The sequence below is a fragment of the Pogona vitticeps genome, chromosome 2 (genome assembly GCF_051106095.1).
Source record: "Pogona vitticeps strain Pit_001003342236 chromosome 2, PviZW2.1, whole genome shotgun sequence".
Lineage (NCBI taxonomy): Eukaryota > Metazoa > Chordata > Lepidosauria > Squamata > Agamidae > Pogona > Pogona vitticeps.
The window spans coordinates 20,013,678-20,032,888 of record NC_135784.1 but is presented as its reverse complement, the minus strand read 5'-3'; the positions used below and the strand labels follow the sequence as shown (position 1 = coordinate 20,032,888).

At 44.3% G+C, this 19,211-nt stretch overlaps 1 protein-coding gene across 4 annotated transcripts in view; it reads left to right on the top strand.

Moving 5' to 3' along the window:
* The first annotated feature begins 141 nt into the window (after window positions 1-141).
* LOC110091179 (uncharacterized) overlaps window positions 142-19,211 on the top strand; it is a 56,874-nt gene continuing 37,804 nt past the window's right edge. Inside the window, exons 1-4 of one of the 4 annotated variants that reach the window (XM_078388226.1) lie at window positions 142-686; window positions 2,409-2,652; window positions 3,165-3,291; window positions 4,532-4,626. In XM_078388226.1, the coding sequence (XP_078244352.1) occupies window positions 2,539-2,652; window positions 3,165-3,291; window positions 4,532-4,626 (336 nt within the window). In that variant the 5' untranslated portion in view covers window positions 142-686; window positions 2,409-2,538. Of the gene's footprint in view, window positions 1,213-1,246; window positions 2,294-2,408; window positions 2,653-3,164; window positions 3,292-4,531; window positions 4,627-19,211 lie in introns of those variants that run through there. The other 3 variants (XM_078388225.1, XM_078388227.1, XM_078388228.1) reach the window with 3 other exon arrangements.

Genomic DNA, 19,211 nt, shown 5'->3' with positions numbered 1-19,211 from the left:
ATGGGGGGGGGAAAAACACCACGGGGAGGGGCCACCCCACCTCACCCCACTGCCCACCTGGAAGGTCCCCGCTTCAGTCCTGGCAGCAGGGTTTGGGGGGCAGAGCAGAGGCCATTTCAGCAAGTGGGCAAAGAGCCAAACAGGAGATCTCCCAATCTCAGAAAGTGGGATTCTTTTGATACAAGAAACAGGAACAGAAAGAGAAAGGGAAAAAATCACATTGTAGAGATTTTCCGGATTATAACGCTCCCTGGCAGATCATGCTTTAAATAAATTCCCTTTTCCTGCCTGATCCAGTGACCCAAAAAGAGAGAGAGAGAGAGAGACCCAGACTCTCCCATCCAGGCGCTCCGAGAGGAGATTGGTCGAGTCTGTGTTTGTCCTGCCAGGAGCCTGGCTCGGCTTCAGTCACCTGATAGGAAAGGGGGAGGAAGGTTATATACACCCATTAAAAAAAACCGTGCCCGCATTTGTACCCCGACCTCCAGCCTGGAGTGGAAAGGAGGGAACTTTAAACGGGGCGCTCCAGATACAAGGGCCTCAGCCTGTTACAAAAGGTGAGTGAGTGTTTTCTGATCTGGATTTTGATAGGAAAAGAAAACCCGGAAAAGAGAACAGTAAGAAAGGAAGAGACGAAACGGGGGTCATTTCTGGGCAGGAAATTCCGGAAGAAAAGGGGTCTCCTGGTGAGTAAAAGAAGAGAGGGAGAGGGAAACGGGGGCTCCCCATCTCATCCCCTCCCCTCTGAGTCCTTGGAAATGTTTGCAGCTGAATTTGATGAGGGAAACACGCGGGGGAGCATGAGACGGGCGGGGGAGGGACGGGTTTAGTTCCTCTCGATGGGAGTTTCTGGCCCTTTCTTGTGGGAAAGCCTAAGGAGGAAGGTTTAGGAAGAGCGAGGAGGCGGCCTCGGGCGGCAGAAGGGAGAGGGGCAGCCCTGAGGGCCCCCAACCCTCCCCCCATGAGCCCCTTTTGGCCTTTTCTCTTCTCGGGCCTCCAGAGCTGGACTGCTGGCTTCCCTCGGAGCCATTAATGGACATTGTCAAGCCATGTGCGAGAGCTGATCCCAGGACAAGGGGAGGCGAGAGAGCAGCATCTTTTGAAATCCCTGCATTTCCCTGTGTTTCCAAAAGAAATTGGCCACTGATGAGTTGGTAGTCTCTCCAAACAGAGTTTGACTTTGCAGTCTTGATTTCATTTCAAGGTGTGCACGTGAGTTCACGTGTTCTGCTCTGATGCAAGAAAAATACATGTTTGCTAATCAGAACAAAAATAATGGCATAATAATAGGGCTGCCCTTTGCTTAGGAATAGCCAGAGCTGTTAAAGGAGACAACTGGGTTTTGAATCGCCCAATTTGCCCTCTTCTGAGCTCTGCTAAAGGATCCAAACCTGTTCTGCATATTTTGTAATCAAAATTTTGGCTCTTGTTCTCTCCTCTTGCTGCCTTCTCTGGTTGGTATTTTTTTGTCAAAAGAAAGAGGAAGGGATCCTGGAAATGGTGAAAAAGGGAAGAAAAAGAGACCAGAGAGGGAGAGGAAGGTGTGGCCTCTGTCGAAAAGTTTGTCTGGGATCTCCTTTTCCCCTTCTTGGATCTAGGGAGCCTCCTTCCCCCCATTGCAACTGGGAAGGATGCTGAGTCTGTCCCAGCAGAGCTGCCTGTAAGGGTGGGGGGAACTGGGGGAGGCCAGAGGAAGGGAGAGGGGCAAGAGTGGGGAGGAGAGTCCCCAAAAAGGGGGCAGAAGAGGCAGCTGGAGGGGAATCCCAAGGGAACGCAGAGGGGAGACCTACATCTCTGTAACCCCAAGAAAAGATAGGCCAGGGGCCTCAGGAAGATTGGTTGTCAAAGATCACTGGTTCAACAACCACCAATCCATCATCTGCGAACTGCAGTGATCATCTTACTTGGCTTTAGCCCTGGGCCCATGAAAAGCGGGAATTCAGATGTGTTAGCTATTAATTATGAGAAATATTACAAAACCTGTAACCTACTGAATTGTAAAAAGTCCTGTGCTGAACCTTTCCCTGTTTGAGAAAGGCAGCTCTAAGCTACAGTAGGAATAAAAAGCTCTATCTCCTGTGGAACTGTACCTGACAACATTTAGGAATAGTGTTATGAAATTGTTTTGTTATTCTTCTAAGCAATTTGAAAAGATCCATCGGGGTGGCAGATGCTTCCACATCTGAGGGTCTGAAGTACTTTGGTCAGTGGCTGTCCAGTGAAGGAAGAGCCCCATCTGCCTGTCTCTCATCTCAGCCTTGGGATTCTCCTGCCTTCTATTTTTGGAGATGAGGTTTGATTGGTGGCTGCTCTATTGCCCTTTTTGCCTTATCTGTGTTAACACGGGAGGGTCTTGGCTTTGCAGAGCTTCCATAGTCTGGTCTCTTAAGGCAGTCTTTCCTCCACAGAAGGAGAAGCGTTCTAGGACTCCGTTGGAGGCCTTGTTGGCTACAGTGGCTCAAACCAGAGCAACACACCAAGGCTGAGATTCTGGACCTGGTCATCTTGGAGCAGTTCCTGACCATCGTCCCCCTGGAGATGTCAAGCTGGGTGAGAGAATGTGGAGCCGAGACCACTTCCCAGGCAGTGGCCCTGGCAGAAGCTTTCCTGAGTCTGAGTCAGGCAGAAGAGATAAAGCAAGAAGATCAGAAGGTGAGAAAAATTAATGTTTGGACTCCAACTCTGAAGTGAGGGAGCCCACAGCCTCTGCCTGTCTGGTTGATGGCTGTTCTGCTGGAATAGGCTCCTCCTGCCCTCCCTTAAGGTCCTTGAAAGCAAGATGTGTGGTCAGTGTGTATTGTATTTGAGACCAAATCAGTTTCTTACATCCGTGTGTCACCCCACTCTCAGAGTGCCCAGTTTTCTGAGAAAAGTGTAGGTTTACTTCATGCATTAACACAGCTTCCATTTCAGGCGTTTGGGATGTGAAGTGGTTTGGATGCGATCCTTTTTATAGAGGGATTGTCCACCGCTCCATCTTGTCTGTGACTATTCGAACGGGTGGAGAAAATGAGAGAGGAAATTCCAGGAATTCTACCACTTCCCAATATTTTTCTTGTAAACGTCTGGGCAGGGTGTGACGTATCTCCCAAGTCCTAGCCTCATCCACTGAGATCTTTTTCTCTGTCTTTTCTGTCTTCTTATTCCACATAATGGATCCTCAGAGGAATAATCCCTCGATAGAAATCCAGTCTGATTTCCATGAAGCAGAGAAATATCCTGTCCATGCCGAAAAAAGTCCCCAACGAGAAGAGAACCATCAAGGCTACGAGGAAAATTACAGTTCAGTAGGTAAGGATTCATGTTGGGAGAGTTTGTGTTTGTGTTTTTCTCTGCATATCCCCCCCGGTAATTTTTAGGCTAGAGGGACACTAGTCTGTAGTTCCTTCTATGCGTCAACCCAGTGTTTTCGTTTTTAGTTTTCCTAGACTTTTCACATAGCTAGCAGTTCTTCTGTTTCTCTCAAGGAGGCCAGTTATGAAAAGATTCATTTTTATGGCGTTTGAAAGAGAAAACCTCTAAAGTACAAATTTTGGGAGAGAACTTGATTCAACGATGGGTACTTGTTTGTGGGTTGGTTATCATGATATCCCACATTTCTTCTGAGATGCTCACAGCTTCCTTCCTCATCACCTTATCCTTAGTAGAATTACTTTGTGAGGGAGATCAGGCTGAGGGGAGATTGGATAACTCCACATCACCCAATCAGTCCATCGGGGACTAACCACATAAAGGCTATGACTTTAGAAGCAGCAGAGAGAAACACGGAGCAGCCCACCAGATTTTCTATAATGTGGAGTCAAAGAAGGAGAAAACTTTGTTCATTTCTTTGTTCCTTTGAAAAATATGGAGAATACTGTGTTGGGTGTACCATGTGTTTCTCCATGGGTGGTCTCCAGGCTCCTTTTAACTCTCTGGAGTATGTAAAAAAATTGTTCTATATCGAGGAGAAATTCCTGCATGTTTCATAATATATATTTAATTCTGCAGTTCGCGCTGTAGCTAGTTAAGTACAGTGGTGAACCGCTTGACTATGATGATTCGTTCCAGCAAAATCGCGCAAAAAAACCCATTGAAATGCATCGAAAACCGGTCAGTGCGTTCCAATGGGGGAAATACCTCATCGTCCAGCGAAGATTGCCCATAGAGAATTGTCAATCAGCTGTTAAGAATCGCTGTAATGTGAAGCTTCTGTAAGCAGCCATTTTGAGAAGGGAGGGAAGCCATTTTGAGAAGGGAGGGAAGCCATTTTGAGAAGGGAGGGAATCCATTTTGCGGAGCCGGAAAACAGCCATTTTGAGAAGGGAGGGAAGCCATTTTGCAGTGCTGGAAAAAACAGGCTCCTAATCAACATAAAGCAGATTTCCCCCATTGGAACCATCGTTTAGCAATTTCGCTGTCATGCGGGGTAAGCATCTAGCAGGGCACCACTGTAGTTTGCTATGTGGCAAGTATTTAGTATTGTTAAGATTTGGAAAAAATGTATATCTCGTACTCTCTTGGAATACCATTTCCTCAAACTTTCTTGAAGGAGCACCATTTATGATATGGGAACCAGGGTTTGTGAAGATGGCAACAACAAATATTCCTTCATCTCTTCATGATGATACATTGGAACCCGATCAGGTACAAAGCAGGCGGTTACGGGACACCACATGGATTCGAATGCTGGAGTTTTCAACCACATTTCTCCTCATTGAAACTGGCCATGCTTTTTTAACGAGATAATCCAGGTTGTAAATAATTATATGGCAGGCTTTCTCCATGTGGAAAAAATTGTTTCTCTTTTCTTTTGAAGAATGAGACAAGACTTTTTGAGGCTTTCCAAAACCAAATGTCAGGACAGAAGGAATTACTTTTCTCTCCCTATTTTCTCATCCGGAATACATTTCTCAGGCTCTGTTTTTTTATGGAAGTGATAAGACTAAGAGTAGCCGTGCTGGATCAGAGCAGTGGCTGGTGAAGTCTAGCATCCTGTGTCTCACCGAGACTTCCTTGATGCCTCAGAAAAGCTTCAAAGGCAGGCATTTAGTCCGCCAGTAGCCCCTTCCCTCTCTCTGCTGAACTCCAGCCACTGGGATTCGGAGACTTCTCTTCCTCAAGGGAGCACATGCCCGAAGTGACTAGTAATCTTTGGATAACTTGTATTCCTATAGAAAGTGTTGATGGAATTTAAAACCTACAGTAGAAGATTCAGCCACTTCTCTGTAATAGTGTTTAGGATTTAGGAGGTTATCTTGGTGAAACCTATGAGGAAGGCCTCCTTTCTTTTCCATTTTTAGGGTCCAGTGACCTTTGAGGAGGTGGCCGTGTCCTTCACCCAGGAGGAGTGGGCGCTGCTGGATCCCGACCAGAAGGCCCTCCACCAGGAAGTCATGGAGGAGAACTGGCAAATGATATCCTCTCTAGGTAAGGGCCTCCCTCTTTCTCCAGGTGCTGCTTATTTCTCTTTACCAAGGCAATAAGGAGACTAACAACAACAGTAATAATAGTTTTCCTGCATCAAAAATTCAGACGCATGCTAGCCATTTCATGATCCCTAATGCCAAATATCTCCCCACTTTTCACAAAACATAAAAGAAGGAATTATTAACCACGCAAATAAAAAAAACTTTTCCTTGGGGAGACCATAAGAGTTGAAAGTGGAGGGAAAATATCACAGCGGAAAAAGGCCACACTGAGAGAAAAAAGAGAAAATAGTTTGAATGGAGAAACCCACACCATAGTTGGAGCTTTCATCCATGAGGTGGTGGAGAACTCCTTCCCCAAAGAAGACCACCCCGCCCCGAGTAGACGTTGTCTAGCGGGGCGGGGTAAAAATCAAATAAATAAATAAATAAAGACCACATGGATGAGAGAAAGAGAGAGAGTTGTGGGGAGACAACACACTGCCACTGTTGCCCTGGCAGTTTCCAGGGGACCTCTACGAGACTCTAAACTGAGAAAAAATAATCCCAATCCCCCTTGGGGAAATTAAAAGTTTCAGCATATTATTCTGTTAATCCCTTCTGTTCTCAGTTGGAGGAGAAGGTGGAACCACTTTGTTGAAGGGTTTGTAAAGAAAGGTTGATAGTTTAAATCAAGAAGGATTGTCTAAAGTATCTGTTGAAGGGGAACAAAAAAGGGGGGGCAGAGATGAATCCTCACATAGGCCAGCAGATGAGATTGCAAAATTAAAAAGGAGAAAAGGACAAAATATTATGTACCTTAAAACCCCAACAAATTTATTTTTATTTGACATTTCATGGATCCAAATCCACTCTTAACAAATCCTTCTCTTCCTCCCCCCCATAGATCTATCTGAGTCTTCAGTCTTGTCTCTCCCGTGTTCGTCCTTCTTCCTCGGAGATAACTGGAGGAAGGAAAATTTATATCCCAAATCCGGAAAGAGTTTTACGCACCAGTTAGAAGTTACCAGATGCCAGAGAATACATGCAGAAATAGAAAGCTGTATTCCAGAGAATCCTTTCAAATGCATTGTGTGTGGAAAATATTTTGCCATGAACCCAGCGCTGATGGTTCGCAAAGGGATCCACACTGGAAAGAAGGGCTTTGTGAGTGAAATATGTGGGAAATGTTTAAATTGGATGCAACAGTTTGTGAATTGTGAAAGAAACAAACCATACAAATGCCAGGAGTGTGAGAAATCTTTTGCTAAAAATTCAAACCTTTTGAAGCATAAGAGGCTCCACACAGGAGAAAAACCATATAGATGCCAGGAGTGTGGGAAATGTTTTGCTACGAATGCATACCTTGTGAGTCATAAGAGAGTCCACACAGGAGAGAAACCATACAAATGCCAGGAGTGCGATAAATGTTTTGTTTACAGTACACAGCTTGTGAACCATAAGAGAGCCCACACAGGAGAACATCCATACAAATGCCAGGAGTGTGGGAAACATTTTACTCAGAATTCTAGCCTTGTGAAGCATAAGAGACTCCACACAGGAGAGAAACCTTACACATGCCAGGAGTGTGGGAAACGTTTTGCTGAAAATTCAGCCCTTTTGAAGCATAAGAGATTCCACACAGGAGAGAAACCATACAAATGCCCGGAGTGTGGAAAATGTTTTACTTGGAAATCAAGTTTTGTGAAGCATAAGACAGTGCATACAGGAGAGAAACCGTACAAATGTCAGGAATGTGGGAAATGTTTTGCTGGGAAATCAAGTCTTGTGAAGCATAAGAGACACCACACAGGAGAGAAATCTTATATATACCAGGAGTGTGGGATATATTTTGCTACAAATCAATACCTTGTGAGTCAGAAGAGAGTCCATGCAAGAGAACATCCATACAAATGCCAGGAGTGTGGAAAACATTTTACTCAGTATTCCAGCCTTGTGAAGCATGAGAGACTCCACACAGAAGAGAAACCTTACATATGCCAGGAGTGTGGGAAACATTTTACTCAGTATTCCAGCCTTGCGAAGCATGAGAGACTCCACACAGAAGAGAAACCTTCCATATGCCAGGAGTGTGGGAAACATTTTACTCAGAAGTCCAATCTTGTGAAGCATAAGAGACTTCACACAGGAGAGAAACCTTACACATGCCAAGAGTGTGGGAAATGTTTTGCTACAAATCGATACCTTGTTAGACATAAGAGAGTCCACACAGGAGAGAAACCTTACAAATGCCAGGAATGTGGAAAATGTTTTACTCAGAATTCAACCCTTTTGTGTCATAAGAGAGTCCACACAGGAGAGAAACCATTTAAATGCCAGGAGTGTGGAACATGTTTTGCTCAGACTGCACACCTTTTGATCCATAAGAGAGTGCATACAGGAGAAAGACCATACAAGTGCCAGGAGTGTGGGTATCTTTTTGCTAGAAACTCAAGTCTTGTGAAACATAAGAGAGTCCACAAAAGAGAGAAACCATAGAAATGCTAGGAGTGTGGGAAATCGTTTGCTCAAGATTCCTACTTCTTGAGCCATAAGACAGAAATTGTAGAAATGCCTGAATTATGAGAATTGTTTTGCTCAGAATTCACCTTTTAGGGACTTTCAGGCAGTCCAGTCAAGGGAAAATAGAGAAGTGCATGATGTGACATGAAGGGTATGGAGGGAGGGGACTATGGTGTTTTGTGGTAAGGTACCAGAGTTATAACTACTATCTTTGGTGCCCAAAGCTTCATATGGGATTGTTACTGAGGGAGGATGAGGAATTGGGAGGAATGCTAGTTTAGAGCATAAAGTGACCATACAGTGGTGCCTCGCTTAACAATGTTAGTTGGTTAAAAAAAAAACACATTGCTATGGGAAAACATCGTTAAGCGAAACACCATTTCCCATAGGGATGCATTGAAAACCGGTTAAGCGAAAATCCCCATAGGAAACATCACTAAGTGAAACAATGTTTCCCCCATCGGAAAGCCATTGAAATGCATTGAAGCCGACTCAATGCATTTCAACTGGCTTTCCGATGTCCATTTTCACTCATTTTTAAGTGTCTTAAAATGTTTGAAACCTGTTTTAAATGCTTGGAATTGGTAGTGCACCTTGTGAAACATGTGCAAACCTAATTTGGCTTTGTTCTGAGTCTTCGTTAATTTTTGGTGATTTTTTGTTTTCCCCATTTAAATCCATTGAACTGTCCGTTCAATGGATTTAAATGGGGAAAACAAAAAATCACCAAAAATTAACGAAGACTCAGAACAAAGCCAAATTAGGTTTGCATAGGTTTCACAAGGTGCGCTACCGATTCCAAGCATTTAAAACAGGTTTCAAACATTTTAAGACACTTAAAAATGAGCGAAAACGGACATCGGTAAGTGAAAATCCTCCATAGAGAACATTGTTAAACGATGCGGAAAATTCCTCCAAGAAACACATCGTTAAGTGAATTCTTCGTTAAAAGAAGCAATCGCTAAGCAAGGCACCACTGTATTTATTTTCCACTAAGTCTGTAGTTTCCCCCCCAATGGTTATTGTTCTTTCTCATATCTTCCACTCTTTTTTAATGGAAATATTTTGAGGTCTACTGACATCTTATAGCTCAATGGTTGTTAACGTGAGCGATAACACCCCCCAGGGGGAGATTTCCTTTTTCAGGGGGGGCGGTAGAACAAAAAGGGGTGGTGCGGGGGCGAAGGAACAGAAGGGGGCCAGTAGAGGGGGGTGGAGTGAGCTGCGTGCACTGGCTTGACATAAAAACACACACACACTCTCTCTCCCCCCCTCCCCCCCACCTTTTAAATGAAAGTCAGGAGAGCAATCCGAGTGGCGGCTTGGAGAGACGGGGGACTTGCAGGCATCCCCATCAGACCCCGCTCCAGAAGGCAGATGCTTCCAGTGTGCTGCTGGGCTGCAAAGCTTTTCTCTTGCTCTTATGGCTGGTGGTGGGTGGGAAAGGGCTCTTGTGCCTTTAAGAGTTGTGTGACATACTTTTGTTGTTGTTTAGAATCATAATATTTATGTCACTTGGGTATTGGTGGCAAGACTACGTGGCCCGTGTGTCTGTCTTGGACCTGGACGAGGAAGGGACAAAGGGAAAGGCTGGCAGTGTGGCGCTGAGCCTCCAAAGTGGTGAGGGCGCCTTTTCATTGCGACCCTTGGGCGGCGGCAGAGTCTCCTGTGCATCGAGGGGCTGCTGGACTGGGAGTGCCGTGCGCAGCCTACAAGCTCCGATTGGTGGCCATCGACTTGGGTGATCCGCCCCTTTCCTCTGGTCTTCCGCGTGGCTGACCTGAACGCAGCCTCGCTACCGAGCCACCATTTCCGAGGCGGCCTCACTTGGAACCGTCGTGCTCTGCCTCGGACACCGATGAAGCCAGCTCCCTCAACGCCCAGACAACTGATGACCCTTCCCTCCTGAAATTTGAGAGAGCAGCCCCATGCTTGATCTATGCACTTCCCTGCCCAGTGTCAGAGGGTCTGGCTTCTTCGGTAAAAATAAAAATAGCGCCCATGTAAACAGAGTCGTGACTCCTGCCTCCGCAGCATGGAAACAGGGAGAATCCCTCATAGTGCTGGAGAAAGACAGTCTTTCTTTAGGTCTGGGAGAGAGAAAATCCTCATTCTTATGAGTTATCAAACCTACAAGCAGGGGTTCCTCTCAGAGCACTAGAGAAAGGCGTGTTTTCTTTAACAGTAGGAATACTTTTTAATATCTCTGCTGCTTTATTTCTAAAGTATAGGTTTACATTATCCTTTTTTTCTTTTGAGAGGCATATAGTGATAATGTTATGTGTACCTCTTATTTGTCTTAATGTTTTCTGCTCTCCTCTTCTCTTTATGTATTAATTCAGCCCAGCAAGGTTTAGATTCTATCAGAAGTACTCAGACATGCAGTGGGCCATTGACAACTTCTATCTTGGACCTATCTTGTGTAGTGTCTAATCAGAAAATGTACTTTTTGGGGGGCTCCCATCCCCAGCATCTGGCAGATCGCATAGGGTTGTCTGCTTGAGGAATTCTCAAAGTTTGGTCCCAAAAGGCTCTTCCCAAGTGGTAGATGGGGGAAATAGCAAAATCCTCCCAGATGTATTTTCAGAAACTCAGGTAGCATAGTGCTGTAACAAGCTGTACCTGCTGAAATTCTGCCTGCTGTCCAGCTGTTCAAGGGATAAAACATCTGTTCCTGGTTTCTCCTGACTCTCTTATGCAGAGTTGAATGAAGCCCAGCAAATGTTTTGAATGCCCTCCACATGGGCAGCCGGTTATATACACAGAGCTTGTCTGTGGCATCAAATAAGGATTGTTAATTGTGGGCAGAAACAATGTTATTATCAAGGGTTGATTTGCTCTAGCATGAGGATGGCTTGTTCGATAAATTAGAGCTTGGAAGAGCCATTTTCTGGCATACAGTTCCCACTGTCTCCCAACCAGTGTGGCTACTGATTATGCTAAGTGTGCGAGAGGGAGTTGGGAATTGCAGTTTAGAGAAGTAGCTTTTCCAAGAAGTGGGTCCAAAACATAGAAACTTATTTTTCTTTCCAGAAAGTAGTGGGCTGTGATATATCAGTTCTAGGCTGTGGTTCAAGGCATCTCCTGACACTCCAAAAGACGCTTATATTTTTCATTACATTGCAGTTATTTTGTCTGACTTCGTGTTGTAAAAAGTGACTTAGGCAGGCAGATCCAGAGTAGCAGTTGCCACTGCCTCTTTCATTCGAAGACCTCTCAACATGGCCGAGAAGAGGAAATGTCGCCAATATTCAACGGAATACCTAAAATTGGGATTCATTCCATCTCCTTCCAACATTTTCAAAGCGATGAAGCCTTCCCAACTGAAAGACCATTTGGTAAAAATTCATTCAGATAAAGCTGACAAACAGGTATTGTTTTTCCAATCCTTAAAGGCCAAGTTTGAGGTTCACAGCACTGTTGAGAAGTTATTTGGAAAAAGTGCTGTCCTCTGAAGAGAAGGACAGAGACTGCTGAAACGTTAGGAAGAACAACCTTCAGAACACAGCCAAAGAGCCCGAAAAACCCACAACAACTATTTGGAAAATCATCGCTCAACGCTGACAAGGGGCTCATTTGTTCCTATGAAGTATCTTTGTTGACAGCAAAATGTGGCAAATCTCACACTATTGGAGAAATGCTGATTTTACCAGCAGCAAAAAAGATTTTCGCCACCATGTTGGGTCGAAACACTGTCATGCAATTGATTCCTTTGAGCAATGACATTGTATCAAAAAGAATTGATGAAATGGCTGCTGGTGTGGAAGAAAGGATTATTGACACCTTGAAAAGTACAGAATTTGTGATGCAGATTGATGAGTCAACAGTTCGTGAAAATGAAGCCTTGTTATTGGTTTATGTCTGTTTCATCAACAGAAATGAAGAGATTGGGGAAGAACTGTTATTTGTTCGAAATTTAGCCACCGACACAAAAGGTTCGATATTTTAAAAGGTTGAAGAGTTTTTTAATGAGAAAAACATCCCTTTGACAAACGTCGTGGGATGTGCAACTGACGGAGCTGCATCCATGCTTGGACGATAGTGTGGATTTCAAGCTCATCTAAAATTGGTTGTACCTGGAGTTATGACTGTCCATTGCATCGTTCATAGACAGCACCTTGTCTCAAAAAATTTGAGTGGCCGTTTGCACAACTCCTTACACAACGTCATTAATGCTGCGAATAAAAAGTCGAAAGCCTTGAACAACCGACTTTTTCACAAGCTTTGTGAAGAAAATGACGAGGACTTTGAACATCTCCTTTTGCACACCGAAGTAAGGTGGCTTTCAAAAGGGAATTGCCTGCGGCGATTCTATGAACTTTTTGACACAGTTGTTGAATTTCTTGAATCCATTGATCCAGGTCTAAGCAGTTCTCTTAAACTGCGACGTCTGGATGTAGCCTATCTCGCTGACGTTTTTGACAAGCTGAATGAAGTGAACATAAAGCTGCAAGGAGATAAAATCAATTTTATTAAGGCCAAAGGAGTAATCTGCTCATTTATTTCCAAATTGGACCTCCTTGCAAGCAATATGAGTCGCCAGGAGCTGTATCAGTTCCCAAGCCTTGGTAATGAACATCAACTCCAAGCAGAAGTTTTGGACGTTTTTTGTTGCCACTTGAAGTAACTAAAAGAAGATATGGAAAACAGATTCAATGGTCTGATAAATCTGAAAGTGCCCACTTGGGTGCTAAATCCTTTCACAACAGACTTTGCAAAAACTTCATCCCAAACTGCAAGAGCCACTGACAGATCTGAAATATGACTGTGAAGTCCAATCACATTTTCAGAGTTATGGCTACGAAGTTTTTTGGGTGAAAATGAGGAACATTTACCCAATATTGTGGGAGGAAGTTAAGTTGTTTATTTTAGCCTTTCCTTCCACTTAGTGGAGAGGGGCTTCAGCGCCGTCCAACAGATCCTTTCTATGGAACATGTTGAAGATCACTGAGCGTAGTGATTTAAGAATGAGATTAACAAAAATGGTTCCAGGCATCAAGAAATTGGCATCAGCTCACCAAGCACAAGGCAGCCATTGATTTTTTTTTTTGCGTTTTGTGTACATATATCTTCTTCGTTAATAATTGTTTCAGCTCCTATTGTATTTGCTTACATTGGATTTCACGTTCCATTGAATTTTGTCTTCAGTGGTCATTGGATTTAAGTGTCTTGAATAAATAATATAATAATGAAATACATGTATCACAAAGTTTGGGAGTAAAGTGATGGGTGGCATCAGAATTTTTTATACAGTTGAGATATGGGGAAAAGACTGGAAAAATTATTTACATCAATATGTCCTGATGACAATTTTAAAGAAAATAAAAAGCGTATTTGCATAAATTGAAGAATTATTTCCGTCTTGTGATTGAGAGGTTATGTTTGGGGGGGGAGAGCAATGATGACTTCCTCAATGGCTGAAGAGGGCAATTCTTTCAAAAAGTTTAAGAACCACTGTTATAGCTCTAAAAACACAGTCTCCTCTATATTTCTTTTAATCTTAACGGAATGTCAAAAGGCAAAACCCTTCTCATGTGCCAGGGATGAAATGACTTGTAGTGCAGGTTAGGAAAATGCTGTTGACGGATTAAAAAAGATCACCTGAGATAAATTGAACTGCCGAATTTCTGAGACTTAAAGCCTTTATTGAAGTCTTCCATGTAAAAGCATATGAGCTGAACAATTCATCGATGGACACTTCCTGGTGGATCTGTTTGTTTTCAATGAATGTATTTTATATTTATTGAAACCTGGGTAATCTTTAAGGGGATCAAATACCCTGTTTCCCTGAAAATTAAGGCCAAGCTGAAAAGAACCCCTAGTATGGTTTTTCAGAATGCTCGTAATATAAGCCCTCCCCAAAAATCAGCCTAAGTTAAGTAAAATATCCCCCTCCACAATTATGCAGCAACGAGAAGATTACATGACTGTATTTAAATAGATGTAGATTTTTGTACATGAAAAAAAGAAAACATCCCAGGAAAATAAGCCCTAATACATTTTTGGAGCAAAAATTAATATAAGACCCTTATTTACTGGGAAAGACGGTGCTATTGAAACAGCAGAAATTATATTACTATTAGCTTGGAATTCATTTCCCCCTTTTAAAAAAGGGACTAGCTAGTTTTCTTTTGTCTTGGGGATGCAACATGGATGATATCACTTTCTGGCTGAATATTAAGATTCCCATTAGTTTTTCTTTAAGAAAAAGACTCTCTGGATGATGCTTATATTCTTTCAAATTACACCCCTAAGAGCCAACTATCAGATGTCTCTTCTAAGGTGTGCATAATTATCTGTGGTTAATTGCAGCTAATTGACAAGGTGCTGAGGCACGTCTCTGTTCTGCCTCCTCCCACTCTTTGTGAAATTTTTGCCACAAGGTAAACATTCCTTGTGGAAATGCCAGTAGAATTAGCTGTTATTTTCGGCCACTAAATTGTTGCCCAGTTTTTGAGGCACAATACAATAGGGACAATTTTGTTTTAATGCATTATTTTACTGTCCAGAGTGGTTTGGGTGTAGGAATTAATGAGTCAAAAGCCTCTATATTGTCATATTTTTTCTTTTGCAGAGGATAAAACTGGGCATGTTGTTCACTTTCTGGGTCAGTGTTGATAGCCAAAGAACAAATATGTCAGGGGAAATTTTCACAGAAGGTCTGACAGGACTGTGGTCCATTTCACCCCATATATGAAGTGCAGCTCCTGTTAGAAGTGTAGGCATACTTGGAAAGGAATTTGGGAGTCCAAAAGTGGAAAAGGCTCCAACGTCAATTATCGTGGCAAAAGTGGTTGTTTAATGAACAGTCCTTGAGGGAGCCGACAATTACATCCTTGCCAGAGTTGGTGCTGATCTGAAGCCCAATAAGGTAAAGACTGCCTCCTTTCTGTCTCTGGGTAATTCTATATAAAAGGAGGTCTCCACTCATCTGTTTTTGTTTCATTAGCAAATGTGGATTTACATATTGATTCTTGCTGCTTTTAAAACAAAACAAAACATTCCTTGGTTTAAATTTGTATGTTCCTGCTTGGTGAAGGCATAGCCATCCTGAAAGCTGGCTCCCTCGCTCTCTCTTTTTGTGTCAGTTTTAGTTCACCTCATAAACTGTATCACCACAAGGTGTGTATTTGGAACTAAAAGTGGGAATCTTATAATGAAAATAAGGGTGTAAAACCGAGTGCTTCTTGGTGGGAAGGGGAAGGTGATGAGAAACTGAGAGGAATGCAGTGATTCAAAGAAACCATAAAATAATCTTGGCAACAGGAAGCAGGAGATCCTGTCAAGTCTGTGAGGGCCTGATCCTCTCCTGCCCGTCAAGCGAAAGGCCCCAATCCCTCCTTCCACACCCATCTCCTGACCTGGGAAAGGACTGGAGCCGTCCCCCCCCCCACAGACCCTCCCCTGACCCACATCCCCACGTTCTGCCACTCTTTTAACAAACAGGCAGAAATCCTATGGAGGGGGATGATGGGTCACTAAAGCCACCGGGAGGGGCCACCCCACCTCTTAACCCCACTGCCCATCTTGTAGGTCCCCGCTTCAGTCCTGGCCCCAAGGTTTGGGGGGGGGGCAGAGCAGAGGCCATTTCAGCAAGGGGGCAAACAGCCAAACAGGAGATCTCCCAACCAAGAGTGTCCAGCAATCTCAGAGAGTGGGATTCTTTTGATACAAGAAACAGGAACGGAAAGAGAAAGAAACAAAGGATCACATTGTAGAGATTTTTCCGGATCATTACGCTCGCTGACAGATCATGCTTTAAATAAATGCCATTTTCCGGACTGAGCCTGTGACCCAAAGAGAGAGAGAGAGAGAGAGAGACCAAGACTCTCCCATCCATGCGCTCCGAGAGGAGATTGGTCGAGTCTGTGTTTCTCCTGCCAGGAGCCTGGCTTGGCTTCAGTCACGTGATACACAGCTATTAAAAAACCCAACACGTCCACGCATTTGTTCTCCCGACTTCCAGCCCGGAGTGACAGGGAGGCAACTTTAAAAAGGAGGCTTTGGAAACAGGAGCCTCAGCCTCTTTCCTGAAGAGAGACAAAAGGCGGGCGGGTGAGTCTTTTCTGATCTGGATTTTGCTGGGAAAAGAAACCCCGGGAAAGAGAAGAGTAAGAAAGGAAGGGAGGGAAGAAAGAAGTGTGTCATTTCTGGGCAGGAAAGTCCGGAAGATGAAAGGGATCCCCTGGTGAGTAAAAGAAGGGAGAGAGAGGGAAACGGTGGCTCCCCATCTCATCCACTCCCCTCTGAGTCCTTGGAGATCCTTGGAAATGTTTGCAGCTGAATTTGATGAATTTCCGTGATAGAGGCGGTGGAGGGACGGGCTGTGTTCCTCTTGATGGGAGTTTCTGGCCCTTTCCTGTGAGAAAGGATAAGGAGGAAGCTTTAGAAAGAGTGAGGAGGCGGCCTCAGGCGGCAGAAAGAAGAGGGGCAGCCCTGAGGGTCCCCCAACCTTCCCCCATGAGCCCCCTTTGGCGTTTTCTCCTCTCGGACCTTCAGAGCTGGACTGCTGGCCTCCCTCAGAGCCATTAATGGACATTGTCCCAACTCCAGGGTTCAAACTGGGGCCCTTATTTCATTTCTTCTTCTGTGTGGAGTACGCGTGCAAGAGGCAGAAAGGGAGCAGGATTTTGCCTCGTGCTTCAGGAAACAGAATGACTTGGGCTCTTTTCCATGTCTTTTTGCAACAGCGACCCCATCCCCCTCAGGAAAGGAATCCCCCCCCTACAAACAAAACCACCCCAAGTGCCCCAGATCCTGTCTGGCTCCTCCAGTTTGGAGCCCTCTCTCTGTCCTCCTCCATGGTTTTTCATGTCCCAAAAGATCTAAGATTTCTTTGTTGGGAACAAGGTAAATCTGTGGTTTGTGGGTGGTTTGAGGAAGATTTCATGGGAAAATACTCCTATGAAAGCATGAGAAACTACTTTTGATTTCATGGATCCATATTTGTACCTTCTTTCCTCAAGATATGCCTTACAGGCTTCCAACATGGAGGCTTAGAAAAGGTTAACAAAGGAAGGAGATGTAAAAGCAAAGCTAGTGATGCTTTGGATCGCTGAAAAAATAAGGTAAAGGAGTGTGGGATCGCATTGGTGAGGCTCCTGGTGTCTCTATGGATTCATCCAGTTAGGTGGATGGAGAGAGATTTAAAAAACCAGGAAGAGGCCCTGGTTTTGTAAATTATTTTTTAAATAATTATGAGAAATATTACAAAACCTCTAGAGTCAATGTTCTGTCATGTGATGAACCTTTAAGCTACAGCTGTTGTTGTTTAGTCGTGTCCGACTCTTCGTGACCCCATGGACCAGAGCACGCCAAGCCCTCCTGTCTTCCACTGCCTCTCCAAGTTGGATCAAATTCACGTTGGTCTTATCCTCTGTTATCCCCTTCTCTTCTTGCCCTCACACTTTCCCAACATCAGGGTCTTTTCCATGGAGATTTCTCATGAGATGGCCAAAGTATTGGAGCCTCAGTTTCAGGATCTGTCCTTCCAGTGAGCATTCGGGGTTGATTTCCTTTAGAATTGATAGGTTTGTTCTCCTTGCAGTCCAGGGGACTCTTCAGCACCACAATTCAAAAGCATCCATTCTTCGGTGGTCAGCTTTCTTTATGGTCTACTTCTCACTTCTGTACATCACTACAGGAAAAAAACATAGCTTTGACTGTGCAGACTTTTGTTGGCAAGGTGATGTCTCTGCTTTTTAAGATGTTGTCGAGGTTTGTCATCGCTTTCCTCCCAAAAAGCAGGCGTCTTTTAATTTCGTGGCTGCTGTCTCCATCTGCAGTGATCATGGAGCCCAGGAAAATAAAATCTGTCACTCCCTCCGTATCCTCCCCTTCTATTTCCCAGGAGGTGATGGGACCAGTGGCCATGATCTTAGTCTTTTTGATGTTGAGTTTCAGACCGTTTTTTGCACTCTCCTTTTTCACCCTCATTACAAGGTTCCTTAATTCCTCCTCACTGTCTGCCATCTGAGTGGTATCATCTGCATATTGGAAGTCGTTGACAATTTTTCCGACAATCTTAATTCCGGATTGGGATTCCTCCAGTCCGGCCTTTTGCATGATGTGTTCTGCATATAAGTTAAATAAACAGGGGGACAATATACAGCCTTGTCGTACTCTTTTCCCAATTTTGAACTAATCATTATTTCCATATCCAGTTCTAACTGTTGCTTCCTGCCCCACATATAGGTTTCTAGGGAGATAAATAAGGTAGTCAGGCACTCCCATTTCTTTAAGGACTTGCCATAGTTTGTTGTGGTCCACACAGTCAAAGGCTTTTGCATAGTCAATGAAACAGTAGTAGATGTTTTTCTGGAACTCTCTGGCTTCTCCATAATCCAGCGCATGTTAGCAATTTGGTCTCTAGTTCCTCTGCCCCTTCGAAATCCAAGTTGTACTTCTGGGAGTTCTCCGTCAGTAGTTAGGAATAAAAAGCTCCATCTCCTGTGAAACTGTACCTGACAACATTTAGGAATAGTGTTATGAAATTGTTTTGTTTTTCTTCTAAGTAATTTGAAAAAATCCATCTGGATGGCAGATTCTTCCACGTCTGACTCTCTGAGGGCCTGAAGCACTTTGGTCAGTGGCTGTCCAGTGAAGGAAGAGCCCCACATGCCTGTCTCTCAGCTCAGCCTTGGGATTCTCCTGCCTTTTATTTTTGGAGTTGAGGTTTGATTGGCGGCTGCTGTCTTGCCTTTTTTGCCTTAAGTGTGTTAACACGGCAGGGTCTTAGCTTTGCAGAGCTTCCATAGTCTTGTCTCTTAAGGCAGTCTTTCCTCCGCAGAAAGAAAAGGGTTCCAGGACTCCGTTGGAGGCATTTTTGGCTACCAAATAAAATGGCAGCCCAGCACACATCTGGCCCCAGGGAAGGAAGACACCCTGATGTTCTCAAGGCAGAAGGTCTTGGGACCTTCTGGGAAGGAACAGCACAGAAAGTCCGAGGTGAGGAGATGCTCAGCTCAGATACAGAGTGCCAGAAATTCAGGAAATTCTCCTACGAGGAGGCTGACGGTCCTCGAGAGGTTTGCATTTGGCTCCACCATCTTTGTTATCAGTGGCTCAAGCCAGAGCAACACACCAAGGCTGAGATCCTGGACCTGGTGATCCTGGAGCAGTTCCTGGCCATCCTCCCCCTGGAGATGTCGAACTGGGTAAGAGAATGTGGAGCTGAGACCACTTCTCAGGCGGTATCGCTGGCAGAAGGTTTCCTGAGTCTGAGTCAGGCAGAAGAGATAAAGCAGGAAGAGCAGAAGGTGAGAAAAATTAATGTTCGGGACTCAGAGTCTGAAGTGGGTG